General features: G+C 37.9%; 2 protein-coding genes across 3 annotated transcripts in view; one reads left to right on the top strand and one right to left on the bottom strand.

Annotated features, from left to right (window-relative positions):
• Positions 1-21,874, top strand: part of astn2 (astrotactin 2) — a 481,074-nt gene that overhangs the window by 392,802 nt on the left and 66,398 nt on the right. For both annotated transcript variants that reach the window (XM_082170500.1, XM_082170501.1), the window contains 3 exons: positions 1,056-1,180; positions 3,870-3,974; positions 4,351-4,530. In XM_082170500.1, the coding sequence (XP_082026626.1) occupies positions 1,056-1,180; positions 3,870-3,974; positions 4,351-4,530 (410 nt within the window). The remainder of the gene's footprint in view (positions 1-1,055; positions 1,181-3,869; positions 3,975-4,350; positions 4,531-21,874) is intronic.
• trim32 (tripartite motif containing 32) lies at positions 11,218-21,209 on the bottom strand. Its single transcript, XM_082170520.1, has 2 exons — positions 21,118-21,209; positions 11,218-17,176 (listed from the first exon to the last, which is right to left on the bottom strand). Exon 2 carries the CDS (start codon positions 17,148-17,150, stop codon positions 15,171-15,173), a length of 1,980 nt encoding a protein of 659 aa, XP_082026646.1. The 5' UTR covers positions 17,151-17,176; positions 21,118-21,209; the 3' UTR covers positions 11,218-15,170.

The raw sequence follows: 21,874 nt of genomic DNA on the forward strand, positions 1-21,874 counted from the left end.
TTAGACTTTACTAAAAGAGCCTTGAGTTTAAACCGTTTCTAACCTACTTTGATTTAGTTAATTTGGGAAGCTGTAGGGAGGCGGATGCCATTGTTGTTTATGTCCATGTTTTCTCCTGTGTTTGGCTAGAGAGTAAGGTAAGAAATGTGTTATTCATTTTGAATCTTACTTTGAAAGGTTAAGAAAGTGTTCACCTAAAGTCAGAACTTTATGTTTATAGTTTTGGCCTTGTCCTTGGCCTTTTTGATGCTTCCCCTTTTTTGTACTTTGGACTAATCCAAATAAAGTAATCTTTTGAGTGTTTCCAAAACTCTGTGTGATTTCTGTGGAGTGTTGGGACAGGAGAGGAGAGTTCTTGGTTGCCTGTTGTTGCCTAAACTCCCTTGTTACTGCCTCCCTGACCCCTAGACCGTGAATTTTCTTTTCACTAAGGTGTAAATAGTAGCTAGATGCTATTTATACTTAGTGCAAATATGAGTCAATTTTGAGATTGTTGGATATTTGTCTTCAATAACATGTCTTCTTTCAGACTTGTGGTGAAAAAAAGTCAGAAATACACATTTAGGTCTTTATTTTACTACACTTTGTCTTTTTGCGTCTGTAGATTTCTCATAAATTCAACAAAAGTTGAATTGTTGAATTGTCCTTGCATGTCATGACAATTTTTACACCGTTTGGGTCCGTTTTCATGATCTCTTCATGACCCTGTTTGTTAGATTTCTGGACTTTTAGTCGATATGAAGTTTTTCTATTCTGGAAAATGGATTAAAATATTTAGGAATCATTTTGGACTGCATGTGCAAATTCATCAGGCCAATAAAATGCTGTCAGGAATGAGAAACCTGCATCTAACTACTGTAGGAATAGCTAGTAAATCATATTTGGTCGTGTCTTAATAAAGACTTCTGCTTATAAATCAACAACAACACGTAAGAGCTCTTCACTATATTCCTTGCAAAATGTTTCAATAAGAAATATGCTGATTCTAACTCACCAGCAACACACCTGTCCAATATCTGTCTGATGTTTTACGCCAATGTATGCTTGTATTTCAGGGATAATAACTTCATCAAGGATTTCCCGCAGCTGGCCGACGGATTAATGGTGATTCCTCTGCCGGTGGAGGAACAGTGTCGAGGAGTTTTGTCAGAGCCTCTGCCCAACCTACAGCTGCTCTCAGGTGAATCTTCATCGTCAACTCATTTATCACGTCCTCTGAGGGATCAGTGCTTTACAGGCTTCCTATTTACACTTCACACACTTTCCTCTGAGGTCCACTTATAATGTCACAAGCTAGTTAAATAAACAGCGTGCAAGATGCAATTGTTAAGAGAAGATCTCTGTGACTCCTTTTAATTTAATTAGGCCTATTAATTCATGCAGGCTTGGCATCTCTAGTTTTTAATAAGATGGATGGTGAAAACAAACAAGACTGTACGTGTGATTAATTATATAGTTCTAAAACAGATGGCTTCAGTATTGCTGTCATTTTTACAACTCTGATTTGCACAGAATGGGAAAAAGGTTAAAGTCAGCATGAGTTGTGATCGTCTTTACTTCCTTATTGTGATGTATATCCCAATGAAACGGCTTTTGGAACAAGAACAAATGAAGGGCGGGGCTTGATTTTGACTGTGGGGAATTGATTGGATGGTTGTGGTTTGCTATTGGTGGATCTCATGTGATTGACAGGTTGCCCCGCCCTCGTCATCAGAGAAGAGAAGAGATGCTGCAAGAGGGAGGGGGAGTTACTTTGATTCAAGATTAAGAGGAATATGAGTTTAAAACAATAATGATGTGCACAAACAAATTATAATAAATACTGCAATATTCCATAAAACAATTGGAATTGTCAATTTTGATTTCATGGTGACTTTAAAAACATGGATGTGACAAGGTTTATTTTTGTCCTTTTTCTCACTTGGTAAATAATTGAGTAAATTCCTGTTTTTCATGATAAATCCCCTTTAAAATGTAACATGGCGTGAGGAACTGACAGTAATCGCAGCATCAGCTCAGTGGACGGCTGCTCTCTGTCTCAATGATATGAGAGAGGAAAACCAGTAGTGCAGAAAGCTTTCATTTCCCCCCTCACATCACTTTTGATCACAACTCCCAATTCAGAGCTGTCTTTTCATTTATTTGTTTTCACTCCAGTTCTTTCTAATGTGGACTCCACATAAATGTGGGCTCCGATGACAAGTGGCTAATTTAATAACAGCTTGTCTTTTCCAGGACTGACAGTGGAGAGTTGTTAATGCTGATTACGGCTCTCAGTTTTTGCTGCAGCGGTTCCTAATGAGATTTAAACTATTATTGCGTCTGTCAGCATGTGAAGATATAAGTGTGATATGGCTGATGCGATGTTTTGAGGGTGTTGCTGTCATCTCACACCATACAAATAGGATAAGCAGCATGACAGTTAACTTGAAGTGTTTTTGAAAACGTCCTTCCCACACATCTATCTACCTAACCTACCTTATCTTTATGATCAGGAATCAGATACTTGTTATAAAATAAAAATGTCTATCCCACTTAACTTATTTCTATCCCTGTGTGCACTTTTGAATGTGGTTTTTAACCATTCAAGAATTCATTTCGGCAGTTGCGTGCTGTTTTCTGTGCTCAAAAAGCCACCTCTCATATAGTGCACGAATACTGAATTGAGTTCTCTTTTGCATCTTTTTGCGCTTGAACAACAAATTTAAACAAAATGATGTCAAAATATCCTAGTAAACACAGTCGATTATGTCTTAAGTGAACGTAAACAGTTGAGAAAGTAAACGCATGTGTAACAGTATAATGGATCCATGCATTAGGTCTTAAAGTGACATCAGCCTAATAAATCTGCAGCCGTCTGTGTCATTACTGTTAATAGAAAAACACTCACTAATCTTGAATGAATAACTTTTGTAAATTTTATAAGGATTAATCTACATTTTATTTATAAAAAGAAAAAAATGCTGTGTTATTTTACATTTGATTTCAATTTCTGAACTTTGTTCATTGTAAGTATTTGTGCTTTTGCTAATTTGTTCTTATTGTATTACTGACTGTATACTTGTCTTTAATAATGTTTGGAATAAAAATGAGTTAGTCTAGTTTATTAGTTAGTTGATCTTTAGAGTGCTGGTTTGTGTTAATGGTATTCAGCTGAAACAGAATGTTTTGACAGAGTAAATATGTTTGATATCTAAATATTTGACCTTTTTTTTTTTTTTTTACCATATTGGAATTAAAACAGGGATTGAATTGGAATTGCTAAATTGCAACCCATATATTACATGCTTTTTACAAAGTTTACTTAAGTGTATTAAGAAACAGACTCTCTTTAAGTTCACTTAAGTGGCCTTTTATTTAATCAATATATAATTCAATTCAATTCAATTCAATTCACATTTATTTGTATAGCGTTTTTCACAATACACATCGTTTCAAAGCAGCTTTACAGAAAATGTCCACAATACAATGTAGAGTGATCTGTTATCAGAGGTGACTGTCTTAGTTATATCTTTCAGAAATATACATATACAAATAACCCAGTTAGCTAAAAATTTATCAATTTAAACACTGTTATAATTTAAGGCAGAAACAATGAGCTCATTGAAGTAATGAATACATAACAAATGATTCGGACATATAGAGAATAATCTGCAAGTACAATTTAAAGATTTGAAGTACACTTCGTCAAGTGCACATTACATACAATTAAGCATACTACTTTTTCAATGGGGGCTCAATGCAGGAGTCAGCTTTTCAGTAAACACCTCCTTGAGGAAGACCTCTTTGATTCTCATGGAAACTGAAATGTAGCTTTTTAAATTGCAGAAGCAGGACATTAATCAACATCATATATGTTTGTGTTACAGGAGATGCCCAGTTCAGTGAAGCCATGGGATATCCCATGATGCAACAGTGGAGAGTGCGGAGTAACCTGTATAAAGTGAAGCTTAGTGCCATTACCTTGTCCACAGGTACCATAAACAGACAAACAACAAACCTATGAATACTCTTCCTTAATGTGTGTGTGTGTGTGTGTGTGTGTGTGTGTGTGTGTGTGTGTGTGTGTGTGTGTGTGTGTGTGTGTGTGTGTGTGTGTGTGTGTGTGTGTGTGTGTGTGTGTGTGTGTGGAGGGTCCAGCTTTAAAGGGGTTATGAAATGTATTTTCAATCTCTACATTACGTTTCTGAAGTTCAGTTTATGACGTTTTGCATCAAAAAAGTATTTGAAAAAAAAAGAAAAAAAAAAAAGATGGTGACATGCAAGCTATATTTGACAATCATTAATCAAAGATTTTCCCAACATATAGGACATTCATTGTTTCTCTATGTGTGGTGGTGCTTTGGTCAGATTTTTCAAAGGTGCTGAAATCCCTGACGGCAGACAGCACACGGGATGAGTTGCTAGCCTTTATTCGGCAGTACGGCAGTCATTACATCTCTGAGGCGCTGTATGGTTCTGAACTCACCTGCAACATCTACTTCCCCAGCAAGAAGTCCCAGCAACAGCTCTGGCTCCAGTACCAGAAAGGTAAGAGAAGGGAAAGATGTGTATCCTCACAGACAAATACAACTAAATAAATAAACCATTTCATTTCATAGGGTGTGTGCATTTACACTCCTGGGTAGGGTTGCAGCCGACATTCACAAGCTCTTACTGAACCTAGAACGTAAAGTCCACACTAGGGGCTTTCTCTTTTTCATCTCCTCAGCAGCTTTATTCAGCAAAACTTCAACAGGAAACTCGCTCTTAGCTTATTGTGTTACAAAAACAAAACAAATTAAAGCTGCAAGCAGCGATGAAAAGGGCCCTCGCACCCGTGCCACCGCCACCCGGCGCCTTTAGGAAAACAGAGCACGGTGGGCAACGTCTGGAAATGGCAAAAACTGCACAAAATCTGAGAGGAAGTTCAAAATAGCTGACTTCCTCTTGTGTTTAGGACTATCCTCCAAGAGACTTTTCTGTAGGTATTGTGTCATTACATGTATGTACCGAATTTCATACCTGTACGTGAAACGTAGAGCCAGGGCAATAGGGGGCGCTATTGAGCCATTTTGCCCCAGACATTTGTCAGGCCGCCGAGGGCACACCCTTTGACGAAAACTCAAGATCTTAGCAATGTAACGTCGCAAAGGCCTTAAGATGACATGTTTAGGCCCTCCAAAAAGCGATTCACTTTGGAGAATAATAATAATAAACGGAGCAGAAACAATAGGGTCCTCTCACCATCGGTGCTCGGGCCCTAATACAACTTTTATAATGTAAACATATATTTTTTTACACTCTTAAGTGCCAAACATGTCTCGGACAAACCTCTTTAATTTGTGTTTAGTGGCTGGTTTCGTCATAATATCAGCAACCATGTCCTCTGTGGGACAATATTCCAAATATCTTCTTACCATCATGTATAGTTTCCCTTATGAAATGTTATTTGATATCAATGTGTTTGCACCATTGCCTACAGACTGGGTTTCTGGCTAGTGCAATGGTCCCTTGGTTGTCTTCATACACCTTTGTTTGTGCGTATTGGTATGTATCCATACCCTTGAGTAACTGAATGTAAGTAGATACGTTCCTCCATGGCTAATGCTAAGGACATGTAGATAATGCCACAGTTGGTTGTTTTCTGGTTTTCCATGAAATCAAAGAACTTCATTCACTTAAATTGACACAGTATCCTGAAGTACTGCATCTATCTCTCACATCTGACGCCCAGTCAGCATCACTATACACTCTTAGACCTAGTCTCTCTTGTTATTCTGAAGCATAATCCCTGTTCTGCTGTACCTTTAAGGTATCTGAACTCATGTTTTACTGTGTTCCAGTGTTGTTATGTTGGTTCAGCAAAATGCTGAGATAGTTTACTGACGACAAAACTTAAATCTGGTCTTGTGCAAGTGTACAAGTAGATTAAACTTCCTACTTAGGGGAGGTGGTGGCGCAATGGATAAGACACATGCCTTTGGTGTGAGAGACCCGGGTTCGAATCCACTGTGAGACACCAATGTGTCCCTGAGCAAGACACTTAACCCCTAATTACTCCAGAGGCGTGCGACCTCTGACATATATAGCAATTGTAAGTCGCTTTGGATAAAAGCGTCAGCTAAATGAATAAATGTAAATGTACTTCCTCCCTGAACTTTCTTGGATCTTTCACACAGTTATCAGCCGGGTTTTGTGTAAAACCATTCTAAGTCAAACATGCATGTAACACAGCATTCCAGTTTCTTCCTGATTGTTTGAGACCATAGAGAGATTTCTCTAACTTGCATACCAGCTTTTCATCCGTTTCCGAATTTTGCTCATAACTCTCCAGTTGTTCCATATAAATTTCATGATCAATTGGTACATGCACATAAGCTGTCTCAACGTCCATCTGATGCAAGATTCAATGTTCTTGTGCCACCTTCTGCATAACCACTCTCACACTTGTCATATCAGCTGTGGGTGAGAATGTTTCATCATAGCCAGTCCCTTGTTTCTGACTGTAGCCTAATGCAACGAATAGCCTTGTGTTTTTCAGATCTATCAATGTCTCTTTTAAGTGTGTAAACCCATTTTCCCCCAACTAGTTGTTTTCCTGGTGGCAACTGAGTAAGTGTGAAGATCTTGTTTTCTTCCAGTGATTGCATTTCTTTCTCCATGGCATTCTTCCATTGCCTTGATTTGGTTGATGTTATGGCATCCTGGTAGGTTTGCGGTATATCGCATACTGCTCTTTAACAAAAAGTCTCTGCATGTTTGCAGTTTGTCCTCCATATCTTCAATCTCAAAATCCTGTAGATGAGCTGGCCTCCTCCTGGTTCTTGGTGGGTTCCTTCTGGTTACTGTCTCAGTAGCTTTACCTGACTTGTGAAGGTTCAGCGTGTTCAGGCAAAGTCTCGGAAACACCACTTTGAATGCCTTGACCTGGTACATCCTTCACATTTTCATCAACATTTTCTTCACTGCTAATAATCTCAGGATTTATCTCCTCGTATTCTGTGTGTGACTCAGATGTTTGTTTCTCTTTCTTTGGTTGTTTTTGTTGTGAACTTCACCAAAATGTGCTTTTGGACATTCTCTGTGTTAGGATAGTACACAAGGTAAGCCGGACTGGTTTTGTCGTAACCAATGAAAACTCCCTGTTCGCATCTAGAGTCCAATTTGCCTTTCTCTTGTTTGTAGGCAAAACATATTGATCCAAATTTCTGCATTTTGGAAACATCAGGCTTTCTGTCGGTGAATAAGTCATATGGTGTTTTCTTTGTACATCTACAGTAGCACCTGTTCCTCACATAAGCTGATGTTTGCATAGCGTAGTTCCATAACTCATCTGGTAACTCGCTTTCTATCAGTAAGCATCTGCTCATGTCATAGAGTGTTCTCCAACCTCTGTCTGCTGTGCCATTCTGGTGAGGTGAATAAGGTGCAGACCTTTCATGTCTAATCTTATTCTTTTTCAACAGTGCTTGAAAATCTCGACTCGTAAATTCAGTGTCATTATCTGAACGGATGCACTTGACTTCTCCATAAGGTGCTATGTCAGCCAAGAACTCTTCTGTGACTTGTACTGTGTCACTTTTAGACTTTAGAAAGTACACTAACACAGTACTTGAGTATTCATGTGTAAAAGATTGTGCATACTTATATCCTTCTTTGCTCTGTGTTGGCATGGGACCGGCCAAATCAGTGCGAATTAGTTCTAAAGGTTTCCGTCTGGCTCCCTGTTTCTTGTCCGAGGGATTTTTCCTTTTGTACACACTTCACATAACTGATTTTGTCTTGTTGTGTTTCCTTTTATCTCCATGACTCCGACTACACCTTGTAACTTTTGAACATCTTCATAGTTACAATGACCTAAAAATTCATGCCAAGTTTGTAAATCATGGTCAACACTCTCTTCAATGTTTGGCAGATTAAAAGAAATTCCACTTTCGTGGATGTCAAACCTACTTCCGTCTTTGGTAACCATGTGACTGTTTCCTCTCTTGAAGGTGATTGTTGCTCCTGCTACTGAGAAAATGTCATGTGGGTACGAAGGCATGTATAGTGCGTCTCATAGTTGCGTTCTGTGCTGTCGTCCAGTGTCATCTAGGAAATAAATGACTTTGTTGCGCCATTCCACTGCACTTTGTCCCGTCGGCTAATTCCACTGAATGAGTCTCAGGTTGAAATGAGCTGTCAAAGCTTTTGAACTTCCTGATGTCGCTCACAATGTGAGATGTTGCTCCAGTATCTATCATGATGCCTACCAGATGTTTGGTGGTCTACCACTTTTCAATATCACAGAGTGATATTCTGCTTTGAAGAGATGGTCTTGGTCACTGTCTTGGTTTCCTTTTTTATTGCACAGGAATTCTGCATGTGTGCTATTTTTACATTGATGGCACCACACTCTTTTGAAACATTTTCTTGCTTTGTGACCTTTTATTCCACATTTGTAACATATCACATTGGTATCTTCTTCTTACTCTGTGTTTAGTATTGAAAGGGCCTCGTCCTTGTCTTGTGTGTGCCTTCATCACATTATCTGTTGATTCTGTTTCTTTAATTTTCTCCGCCTCCTCGTGAATTCGTCTTCTTTTAAAGTCTCTGAAAGTAACGTCGTCCTCATTTTGTGTTATGTGGACAGCTAGCGTCTTGAAAGACTCCGCGGAGAATCATAGCTATGGTCAGTTCATCACTCATGGTTTCTCCAGCATCTCTCAGGGCTGTAATGATGTTCTCTGTCCTTATTAAGAAGTCGGTAACACTCTCGTTGTCCGTGTGTAGCTGGGTTAACGACGTGTACATGTTTATTATTCGTGGCTTGCTTTTCCCTGATTAATGCTCTTTCAGTATTCTTAGGGCTTTCCTGCCCTCATCAGCAGCTGCGTGTCTTATCAGTGATAGGCTTTTATCATCTATCAGTCTTACTAGTTCAGCATAGCAATCAGCATTCTTCCGTCTGTCTTCGGCTAGCTGTTCTGCGTTATCACCAGTGGGCTTGTGTAAAATAGTCTCTTTTAGCTTTAAAGTATGCAAATAGCTTAGACATCTTGTTTCTCAAAGATCATATTTATCTTCGGATCCATCAAACAAAGATGCCAGGATTCCTGTCCCTCTGCTTGCTTTTTTGTCAAATCGCAGACTTTCGGTATTAATATCTTTCTCTTGTTAAGCTTGATCGTTAGCTCTATTTAATAACGCGTAATACGTCGCAATGGCTTTACTCACAGCGCTCGCTTGTTTCCGTGACTGAGTGTGCAGTTCACCATCACTCCGTTATGGAAAACAATGTAAATGATTGTAAATGTCAACATTATCATATATGTCTAAAGGATTGAATTATGTCGTGTTTATTATGAGCTTATTGATGCAATTCAGTCAGTCTGCTATTTTATTACAACTGTTACTCCTATTCGGTGGCTTCCCTAAATATTGAGGTTAGAGTTGCGTTTAATGGTGCAATTCAAAAATATTTAGTTGTGCATAAGTTGTAACTTAGTGCTTAAACTTGGCTAAGTTGCAACTTACGTACAGCTTATGCAACCGGACCCTGCTCTGTGTTGAACGCTAGATATTACACTAGTGGATTCTGGACATGTGCAAAATGAGTTTATGTTCGTTCAGCATATATGACCTCTGAGTCAACACCCACCTCTGAGACAGCAAACACAAATTCAGACAGCCTACAGGTCGATACAGAGGCAATAAACCAGGGCTAGCCAACACTATTGGTTATTTAAATCTGCAGTACTGAAGATTGCTTGGTTGAAAATAGTACTGTATGTCTCCTTGCTTTAACCTGATTTGCTTATATAATAATTACTTCAATGGATAGGCTAACTCAAAAAGGCATCTGACAAATAACCCATAGTGGCTAAAAAAGAAGAAAAAAGAAAAAAAAAATGCATGCATTTTGCAGAAGAACATTGTTTTGGTTGCGCTTCGGTCTGCGTGAATTTTGCAGATGAATATTACCCTTCACAATAAATGCTTTACAGTGAACTCGGTTAGAGATCTAAATGTGGCAATTCATTTGTTCAATAAAACAAGCGTCGCTTTTACAACATTTCAAATCCCTCAGTTCTCACAATCTCTGAAAAAGCCAAGGCAATGTTGATTCGTGTTTTATTACAAGCTTTGTCGCATTCTGTTTCACCAGCAGACTCTCCTCTGTTCGGATTTAGTCTAAAACAGGTAATTTACTGGCTCCATGTCAACGTTTCTTGCTTGTTGTGACAACTAACCTCTGCCACTCCCACACCAGACACACGACAAAGCAAAATAACTCTTCTCTATTAACGGATACGACGAGACACGTAAATAAACCATCCCGCCTGGTCTAAAATATAAACACTTATAGGATTACCACAGTGAATCATGGTAAGACAAAAACATGTTTTGGAAGAAGGGTTGATGATGTATTGGCTCATTATTTAGATTTAGTTCATTTTGAACAGCAGCTACAAAAAAAGTTACATATAGTGTACCTATAAAAAAACAACTTTTTCAGACAACAGTTTCAATATCGGATCGGCTTTTCGGAGATCATGACAACTCAAGAGACTACATAGGATTTAAAACCAACCCCCCAAAAATAGAAATCATTAGTTTTAACTTTTTTTTTTCAATGAGTCAAACCAGCAGTGGAAGAAAGTCAATGCGCAAGACATTATTTATGGATATCTTTTTATTTATTTTTTGTTATGTCTTTGCTTTTCACAGCCACTAGAGGCCAAATCCTCCATACTGTAGCTTTAATTGTTTTCAGATGCATCTTTTGAACACCTAGTCTGTGATTAGTTGTGCAGTGAGTCTTTGACTGTGGCAACATCTTAAATCTAGTGGTATGAACTAGGCCAGGGATTTTCAAGCAGGGACATCATTCCTGTGAAATCTTATTCATGTGTGCTTACCCAAACCTACTGTTTTGATGATACACAGAACAGCTGCTAGCGTTTGTGAGCAGTTTTTCTCTTCATTACATGCCTCTGATGCTTGGATGTCAGATGTACAGATCATCTTCAGATGGTGTAATTGTGGATGTGTGACAGCTGGAACATTTTAAATAACTTTAGAAATATTGTTTATTAACCTATTTTCCCCAACATTGTATTCCACAGAATAGTTTAAATTGCATTAATTTGCTTTTAAACATGATTAAAAGTGTCCAACAGTTGACCTGGTAATGGCTTATTTTTTTCAGTAAAATGAAGGCAAATATATTTAATACAATAGAAGCAAAAAACATACAATCTCACATGTTTATTTTATTGCACACAATTGGTCATGAACATTACACACACACATTTCACTGACTCCAACATCAATGCTTGAACATGATTGTGTTTAGATGAATTATGAAAGCAATACGTCCATTCAGAATCTCCTGCCATAAACTCTGACAAAAGCGCAACAGTTTGAGAAAATACTCATTGTTTAGGCCTTACTCATATGACCTTAATCATGATGGGTAATGTTAAATACCCAGAAAAGGGCAACTTTGCAGGCGATTTACACATGACTATACCGGTCGTATGCCACTTGTTCATGATTTGTTGCACATTATGCTTTGACAACCAACAAGAAAAAGAAAAAAAGAAAAAAAAAACACTCACTCATGATGGTCTTCTATTATACATGTAGAGAATGACAAAAACAATATTTATTGCATTGTGGATTTATGTTTGTGCCGTTTACTAAAAGTAAAAATAAGTAACAAAATCCCTGGGCCCCATTCTTCATATATTGCTTTATACATCTAAGATAATGATGCTTAACAGATTTTTTAATAGTGATAATTGCTATTTAGCTCTTCTTTTTTATTGTGCAAATTTGATTACCGTATCTTGTTAATTGTTAAAGATTGTGTACTCCCAATTTATTGGAAAAGCTCCATGTATTAATGCTTGATACTAAGAAATAAATCAATTGGTCAATGACTACAGCAAGGAAATTATTACTAATTGACATTTTATTACATATATCATGACATATTATATTAAGTGAGAGCCATTAAAAGGAATTCCTAACACAAGACCATATTTATAAGGCCATAAGAGCAGGGAAAGCAGCCAAAACAAGAACATACTGGCAGAAAGAGGAGAATACAAGATGTTTGTTACATTATTTCCATTTTCATTGTGTCTTTACTCTTGCGTTTCAACAGAATTGGTGATTTATTATTATTTTAGGATTAATGCTATAGATGAATTTAACAGTTTAATTCTACCTGAATCACAGTTGCATAAAGGCAAAAATAAAAGTGGTCTTTATAAACCTGTATTCTACTTCTAACATGGTCAGGCAATTCAATGAAAACCACGTTTCATTTCTAAAGGGTCACATACTCTTTTCTAAGGACAAGGCAGACTAGAATGTCTGGATCTCCTGTGCATTTAAGGCCAATGCAGGTTGTCTGCTTTTGTTGGAAATGCACGTTTATTAAATTAAAACTTAAGCGATTTAGAATTAATAAGGCCAGAAACACTACGCAAATGCACGGCCAACACACTGTGGTCCGGTTCAATATACTAGCGTTGTTTGGCAATAAGCAACCTCAAGAAGGTGATATTAGTTACCTGTAAACGTCTGTGCCATTTAATTGGATATGCTATATATTTAACTTGGCGAAACTGCTCAGTAGTTGACCTAGAGTAAAGAGAAAATGGACATAAAACAAGACGTTTGCATTAATGTCTACCAGCACAGAGAATGCAACACATACTTGCATTGTGTTATGAATTGTGATAATGGGTTTCCATCCTAGTCTAAATGTGATTGTTTCATGAAGCCTTAAAGGATTAGTTCACCCCAAAATGAAAATTTCCTAATAATTTACTCACCCCAATGCCATCCAAGATATCCATGTCTTTCTTTCCTCAGTGGGAGAGAAATTATGTTTTTTGAGGAAAACATTTCTGGATTTGTCTTCTAACAATGGACTTCATTGGTTTTCCATCGTTTTTAAGTCCAAATCCATGCAGTTTCAAAAGTCTTTGAAGTGTTTAAATGGGCTGTACGCGATCACAGCTGAAGAAGAGGTTGTTATCTAGTGAAACGATAAAAATATATAATGTATAGACTTTTTACCTTCAATAGTTCGGATTGAGCTGATCAACAAACGGACAGGGAACTACGTCATCACGTTGAAAGGTCACGCCGGCGCCGGCAATACTATTTAAACTACTATTCATATTCATCAGAATGTTATTCATATACTATTCATATTCATATTCATATTCACTGAATACTATTACTATATATATATATATATATATATATATATATATATATATATATATATATATATATATATATATATATAAAAGCAAACCATACTATTTGAACTATCCTCCTACGTACGGTCGCATTGTAAACAGTGGGGCGGTACTTCTGCCGGCGCCGGCATGACCTTTCAACGTGATGACGTAGTTCCCTGTCCGTTTGTTGATCAGCTCAATCCCAACTATTGAAGGTAAAAAGTCTATAAATTATTTTTTTATTATTACCTATCGTTTCGGTAGATAACTTCCTCTTCTTCAGCTGTGATCGTGTACAGCCCATTTAAACACTTCAAAGACTTTTGAAACTGCATTGATTTGGACTTAAAAACGATGGTAACCAATGAAGTCCATTGTTAGAAGAAAAATCCAGAAATGTTTTCCTCAAAAAACATAATTTCTCTCCCACTGAGGAAAGAAAGACATGGATATCTTGGATGGCATTGGGGTGAGTAAATTATTAAGAAATTTTCATTTTGGGGTGAACTAATCCTTTAATTGCTCCAGTACACGTTTGAACATTCAGACCCAAATAAAAACTAAACATTACTAATAGCATAACCAAGATTTTAAGACAACAAGCTCAGCGCTGTCTAAAGCTTTCAAGAAGGACAGTTTTAAGATCCACCTCTCAGATACAAGGACACTTTAATGCAAATGATCATTTCATACATGTTGTAAATTGCTGAGTCATTTCCCTACTTCAGTTGATCTACTGCAGTTACTCTCATGATAGGCTTGTACATATCTCCTGAATTTGACAGGCCTTTGGTTCCTGCAACATAGCAATGCGTGTACAAACTGGGTTACACTACAGACCAGTTCACAATAAATGAATAACTATAATATACAACCTTTGTAGTAACAAAACCTAACAATTTTTTCAAGCATACTGTTCTTTAGTTTAACTGTCACAGAAATCATAAAGTTGTTCAGTTATGAGGGGGCACTTTAATAGAGAGGGCATTATGGGAACTCATTACAGCAATTACACACGAACATGACACTCACAGCAGCGTTTTGAGTCAGTACATTTTGAGTCACGTTTTCCAAATCAAATGAAACACCTTCCCATTAGTAATATTCTGGGTACAGTTACAGTACAAGTTAACATCAATCATAGCACTTGTGGCATAATGTTGATTCCCTTATATACAATATACTGTATATTTATGTTTCAGTGAGGCATTTGCAATGAAGGTGGATGTAGCCAATCCATAAATGTTAAAACACAGTTTCAAACGTATAGCAACAACATGTAAAATAAGTGTTAACAAGACTGTGGCGTTGAACAAAACAATTTTTAAATCTACAATTAAAAAAAAATGCTGAGAACAACTTTACCACTGAAATAATCTACAAATTGTACCATAAAATTTGTGTTCTGTGAGTGGTTTTATAAATTTTTAAGTTTCACACTTCTTTTAAATCCTCCAAACATGAATCCATTTACATAGTAATTGTTTCACCATAATCTTCATTTTTTAAAGAAAATGAGGACTTTTTCTATGATCATCAACATTATGCCACAGATGCTGTTGATCGAGCCTAACTTCTACTGAACCTGGAATATTCCTGTAATATCACTTATAAAAAATCACTTTGTCATTAACTCGAGATCTTAATGCTAGTACAGCAGCACACACACAGAAAGACCAAACTGATGAGACCTTATGTACGCATAAAGAACAACATTTTCAGTTATTGCCATCAGTTGTGCTATATTTCAAAATCAATTTGTCTAAAGCATCCATAATAATACCCATAAGCCATAATCCAATTGCTCCATGGCAGTGGTGAATGGTTGCGGCGTAGCTGCTTGATCCCAGCCTGCTGCAAGTTCCAGGTCAGAAAGCAAACGCATTTGTAACAAAGCCATTGAATTAAAGTGACTAATATTATAAAGTGTCCACAGCAGTCCTAACACGTAGAGGACCGTCTCCTTTGCAAGTACGTGTAAACCTTCACACAGTGGTCCCAGCAATCCAAGACGAGGAGTTGTCCCTTCTGGGTAACAGCTACACCTACAGGACACGTAAGGCCCTCCTGAATGAGAATGTTGTAACCACCTTCTTTAGGGAACTGCAGAATCTCCTTACGCCCACTGTCCGTCACGATCAAGTCCCCGTTGGAGTCCACACACATCCCAGTGATGCAACGGAAGTCCTCATTCTCTGAGAAGAAGTGGCTGAGTTGCTTTCCCAGCTGCCCATCCATTCCCACCGAGCCGATGGAAAACCCCCCTTCGAGGTGGTGTTCATTGTGTCTATTCTCGATGTTTAGACCCAAGCCCTGCGTAAAGTAGACTGTACCTGACGAGTCGCAAGTTACAAATTTGGGTCTGACGGCCGAGCATAGTCGGTTATAGTTCACTACCCCTACATTGCGATCCACGGCCAGGCACCACAGCTTCCCACCCTCGACGTCGGACACGACAAACTGCCCTGAAGGCATAGCCGCGATTCCCCATGGCTTAATGAGTTGGTTCTTGTGGCAGGCGACGCAGTGGCCGTCGGTGGTGTAAACCTTCACAGAGTTGTCATAGTTATCAGTGACACCGATGAGTCCCTGAGCATTGATTGCAATTGAGAGAGGGATGAGGTTGGGAAGGTCAGCACCGAGGAAGCTCAAAACGAAGTTGTCAATGCTGCTCGGGTTGCGCCGTATCTCCTTTTGGAAGCCCTTGCGATTGAAGATCTGGATGCGGTAATTCCCTCGGTCGGCCACGAGAACCTCACCCAGCGGTGTAACACAAATGCTTACCGGCAAGTTGAACATGCCTGGCAGATTGCCCTTACACCCCATCTTTTTCACGAACTGACAAAGCTGCCCACCAGAAGCCCCTGGAGAAGGTCCTCCTCCATCTACAGACTTGGACTTGAAGCTACCGGGAGAAGCGCAAACAGCATCTTCAACTGTTGTCACCATGTCAATATCACGATACATGTCCAAAGGGCCGGCAGCGGCGAAATCGAGTCCATCTTCCTCTTCGGCATTGACAGTGCAGGGTTTTGTGGTCAGTTGCCCCATGTCTAAGGGTTTTGCAAACTCCATTTTAACCAGTTCAGGCTCTTGTAGTTTCAGAACGACAGGAAGATTGGTTTTTATGTCCAACTCCTCTTCTTCATTGTTACTCCCTTCCTCCAGTAGAGCAATATCAGTCTGCTTGATCCTCATGGTTAGGTAGTCACACCTTGACACCACCTGCACTTCAGCGATATTGAGCAGGTATGTCTGCTCTTCCAATATCTGGGCATTCAGCTTCTCTATTTCGGCTAAGGACGTGGCAAAGGCACGACGGGAGCGGCCAAGTTCCTCTTGGATCCGCAACTCAGCCTTGGCATACTCTTGCTGTACAGCCTTGTACTTCAGTCTGAGTGATTTTGTCACATTATCGATAGCTGCCTTCTTCTTCTGAATATTGCCCATTGCCTCCCGCAAGTTAGACAGCTTCCCGCTGATGTCTTTCCGGCACTGTTCGGCAGCCACGCGAATGGCCTGTACGACGTGGCCTTGACGCTGATGCCCCTCGTTTTTACAAATATCGCACAACGCAACGCTGCAGTCACGGCAGTACTGACGGGGAAGTCGGTTTTTACAAGACTTGCACATGAGGCCCATGGTTGAGACACAAGAACTCGCACAGTCAATGATCTTCAACACGGTGAGATTGTCAGCCAGCTGGGAAATACTGCTCATTCGAGACACCTTGCTGCAAAATGGGCAGCGCACACCGTTTATCGTGCTGGCGAGGAGTTTCTCAAGGCACTGGCGACACACAGAGTGACCGCACTGCAGGAGCTTGGGTCGAAGCTGATCCTGGTTGTAGGTTTCCAGGCAAATGGGGCATTCCAACACCTCCCGGAACAAATCTGGATCTAGGGACGTTGGTGTGGCCATGATGCCTTCTAGTGCCTACAGGGTGTCTACAGGGGAGGAAAAAAGTCATGTCTATGTGTTTGATGTGCATTATGTTCAGTTATAATAAAAAGTTGCAAAAAGAAGAATTGTGATTTTACTTAGAGGATTAGTTCACTTTCAAAAAAAGTTTTGCTGATAATTTACTCACCCCGATGTCATCCAAGATATCCATGTCTTTCTTTCTTCAGTCAAAAAGAAATGAAGGTTTTTGAGGAAAACATTCCAGGATTTTTCTACACAGAATGGACTTCAATGGCAACCAACTATACCAATGTTCAAAGAAGGTTCAAATGTCCGTCTCAGTGCAGCTTCAAAGTCTCTACACGATCCCAGTCGAGAAATAAGAGTCTTATCTAGCGAAACGATCGGTCATTAAAAAAAAATAAAAAAAATAATAATAATTATATATATATATACACACACAAACACACACACACTTTTTAACCACAAATTCTTATAGTGTACCATCCTCTGAGATGTGCCACGCATTGCGTCATCACATTGGAAAGGACACACGTCATGTCATTTATCTAAGTTATTTGTCTGTGTACTCCGGTTCAAAAAGGTAGGGAAGGGCGAAAAATTTAATCTAATTTTCTCCTCCAACTTCAAAATCGCCCAACGTGTTTTAATTTATTTTTCGTGACCTTTCCAACGTGATGACGTAATACGTGGCACATCTCAGAGATGGTACAAGATGGGCATTTTTTCGAAAATGACCGATCGTTTCATGAGATAAGACCCTTATTTCTCGACTGGGATCGGGTCGAGACTTTGAAGCTGCACTGAGACGGACATTTGAACCTTCTTTGAACATTGGTATAGTTGGTTGCCATTTAAGTCCATTCTGTGTAGAAAAATCCTGGAATGTTTTCCTCAAAAACCTTAATTTCTTTTCGACTGAAGAAAGAATGACATGGATATCTTGGATGACATCGGGGTGAGTACATTATCAGCAAAACTTTTTTTGAAAGTGAACAAATCCTCTAAGTTATTGGTCGTATTTGTCATAGGCTATGGCCTAGTGCAACTATTAATCCTTATAAGGCTGCGATTACATAGTCTGTTGTTGCACATTCACTTTAAAGCAATTTCATGCACTGTATTTTTACACATTCTCAGAACATGCCTGGGACTGATAATATGGTGATTTCAGACAAAAAGCCAAATTTGTTTTGTCTGTTCTTTCTTTTGAAATATTTCATATTTAAAGATTCATAGAACAAAATATGGAGGGGGCCATGAAACTAGGGATGCACCGATACCATTTTTTCAAAACCGATCCGATACCAAAAATTCTGAGTATCGACCAATACCGATCCGATCCCAGCGCAGTTTTTTTATTTTTTATTTTATAAAGTAGGCTAGAATTTCTATAACTCTGTGTGTTGAACTGATAATCACTCTTGTGTGTGTTAAACACAATCTACTTAGACAACTTCCTTATAAAGAAAAAAAAAAAAAAAAAAAAAATATATGATCATAATCTATGACAAAAATGCTATTATAAACTAGATTAGACTAGAATTCTCTCTAGAAAAAATCACGAGTGCACAATCATTTTATAAAATCTGAACATTTAGTGGAAAAAAACATTATTTAGTGGGGAACAAATACGAGACAATACGTGTAGTACTAATACTGGTAAAAAGTTACACATTGCTCTTTGTATTGTTGTACAATACATTCATGAAAAACGAGATAAAAAAATCAAAAAGATAAAAAAAAAATGGTGGCTATATATACTATTAAAATTAAGGCAATAGTTTATTCAGCCTTTTCTTTTAAAAGTTTTAAATTTCAGTTACTGTGCGCGTGAAGAACAATTATAGTGCTCTCTACTCCATTGTTGTGATCTAACAGACACCCGTCAGAAAGTGACATGATTAAGGTACAGCAACAAAGTCCAGCAAGATGAAGTTGTTTTATGCGACCTTTATCTCCAGATCAAGTATATTAATAGTAACATTGAATCACCGAATGCTGAATGCATAATGCAGAATGACTGACAGCCACAGCGGAGGGAAGAGTTTACGTGAACTTGAATTTAAAGACTTAAATATTCATTTCTACCTCACATTATACTATAGAATGGCTTCTGAACACTTATAATATAGTGCATGAAAACTTTATGGTGCTTTATAATGTTTGTGTGTCTTTTGTGGGGCTTAACAATAACACAGAATAGTATACGCACAGTATCGGATTTGGATCGGCCTCGTTTATCCGATCCGGCAAAGAATGGCAGTATCGGTGCATCCCTACATGAAACTTTTGTGAAAATAATCAAAATTGCTGGCGTTGGATGATAACTTTTTAGAAAAATGCAGGTAGGGAAAGAGTTAAAAGCATGTCACCTGATGCATAACGAGATGCAGATTTAAATAGAGATGCCAGGAGAGGAAAGTTAGACATACTACATTTGTAATGTAAAATATAAGTATAGTAATAATAATGATATTCTTGACAGCGTTTCAAAAACAAAACACTGAGGCCACTGCTATTTTTCATACACAGTGTGGACTTAAAGTGATCACTTGCTACTGCTAGTTTCTGGTTTTTGTTGAACATGCAAACAGCTGTTCCAGTGTCATTTCATGGTTGTTTTTGCTTTGATATCCAAGCAGCCGCAATATGAGATGTTAAATGCCAAATCTCAATCACAACATTTGACAAAACAGAATCAATTTTTTTTGTAAACTAATATATATATATATATTTTTTTTTTTTTTTTTTTTTTTTTTTTGGCAGATACCAAGGATAATATAATGATAGTATATATGAAGCAATTTAACTATGGAAAATTTTATGTATGCATACTTGCTCAAAGTATAAGAAATACTTATACATATTTCTATATGTATATATGCCTTATTCGGTATTTATTATTATTATTATTTTTTTTTTTTTTTTAAGTGCATTACCACATTGTGTTTCTGCCACAGAATAAAAAAGAAAAAAGGTAATTGTGACGTTTAATGTGGCAATTCTGACTTTATAACTTGCAAATCTGACTTTATTACTCGCAGTTGCGACTTTATATCTCGCAATTCTTACTTTATATCTTGCAATTCTGATTCTATATCTCGCAATTCTGACTTTATATCTTGCAATTCTGACTTTATATCTCGCAATTCTGACTTTATATCTCGCAATTCTGACTTTATATCTCGCAATTCTTACTTTATAACATACAATTGCAACTTTATATATATATAAAAAAAATCTATCTTTAAATCTCGCAATTGCGACTTTACATCTTGTACTTTATACGATGTAAACGCGCAGAAGTGAGATAAAAAGTCGCAATTATCTTTTCAGATGTTTTATTCTGTGGCGGAAACAAGCTTCCATAATTATCCATTAACAATGACGTTAGTAGAGTCCAGACCAATGGATGGGATGGGAAGGAAACCATGAGACAATGTCACGTCATTACAAACACAGTCTGATGATGACATGCATCGATGTTGTTTCTGTATTTACTGGCTGTCCTACCACACCTACTGATGCATTTGCACCTCATCATGATCATATTATTCCACAATAATAATAACACTAATACAATCCATTTTCAAATGCTAGGGATTATATTAACTTAATGCAATTTTACTTTTTTTTACACAACTCAGCAGCAACAGCCTGTCTTGTTTATTTTGGTAGCAAAATGGCAAGCTGTAAAATCACCATCATGTGTCTGGACCACGCACTGCCATTTCTTGTACTAGTGTAATGCATGCATAATTTATAGTCACACTTATGCAGGTTATATGTGGTTACATTTCTAATCATCTGATTGACAGGCCCAAAGCTTCAAAACACTGCGATCTGAGTATCGTCATTACTGTCTTCTGCGTGCATGCACACCAAAATGAAAGCGCAGTCATAAAAGCATGCGAAAAACATTCATGCGTGTTTAATTGTTGATTGTTACATGATCTCCTACCTTTAGTTCAACAGTAGCTTTTGCTTGATGTGACGACGCGCGCGTCTCTCATGTCAGCGAGTGCGCGCGACACTGCGGAGGTGACGTCATAACGGAGGTTGATTCTTTGTGTAAGTCCCGCCCCCCGTGAGATTTCGTTGGCTGCCGCGGCAGCGTGATGTGCGCAGGAGCCAATCAGATGAGAGGCTGCTGTTGTCATGCGTGATGCGCAAAGTTTATTTCAGTGGCACATGAAAAGTAAGGACTGCTGCTGGAAACACATGGGTGGATCCGAAATAAAAAAAGAGAGGAAGAAGAAAAAGAAGAAGAAGAAGAAGAAGAAGAAGAAGAAAACCAGCGAATAATAATTCTATTATTGAGAATATAAAAAGCTAAGTGTTAAACTAAATTCATTACATTAAATTAAATTAAAAACAATCAGAAAAATGCTTCAAAAATATTCACTGCTGCTATAAAGTAAAGCTGAATTGAGTTTATATAATATCAAACGAATATATTATTTTATTATATTATATTATATTATATCATATTATATTACAAGAATTGATCAGAGAATGACAGCTGTTATTGTTAAAGATTACACAGACTTAATATGAAAATACTAATATATATTCAGATGTGTCATCAAATATTTAAATTATGCTTCATTACATTTTTCGATAGATGCCTGAAAAAAAGAAAAGAACTTCGTGTGTGATCATTTCCCCCACTATTTTAATATAAAATGTAACTGCAGTGTAATAATTCACCGCTAGAT

This window comes from Leuciscus leuciscus, assembly GCF_965113295.1.
Source record: "Leuciscus leuciscus genome assembly, chromosome: 5".
In the NCBI taxonomy this organism is placed as follows: Eukaryota; Metazoa; Chordata; class Actinopteri; order Cypriniformes; family Leuciscidae; genus Leuciscus; species Leuciscus leuciscus.

What these genes read in the sequence shown, in the direction of transcription:
- trim32 (XM_082170520.1), bottom strand. Translation starts at nt 17,150, where the DNA reads ATGGCCACACCAACGTCCCTAGATCCAGATTTGTTCCGGGAGGTGTTG.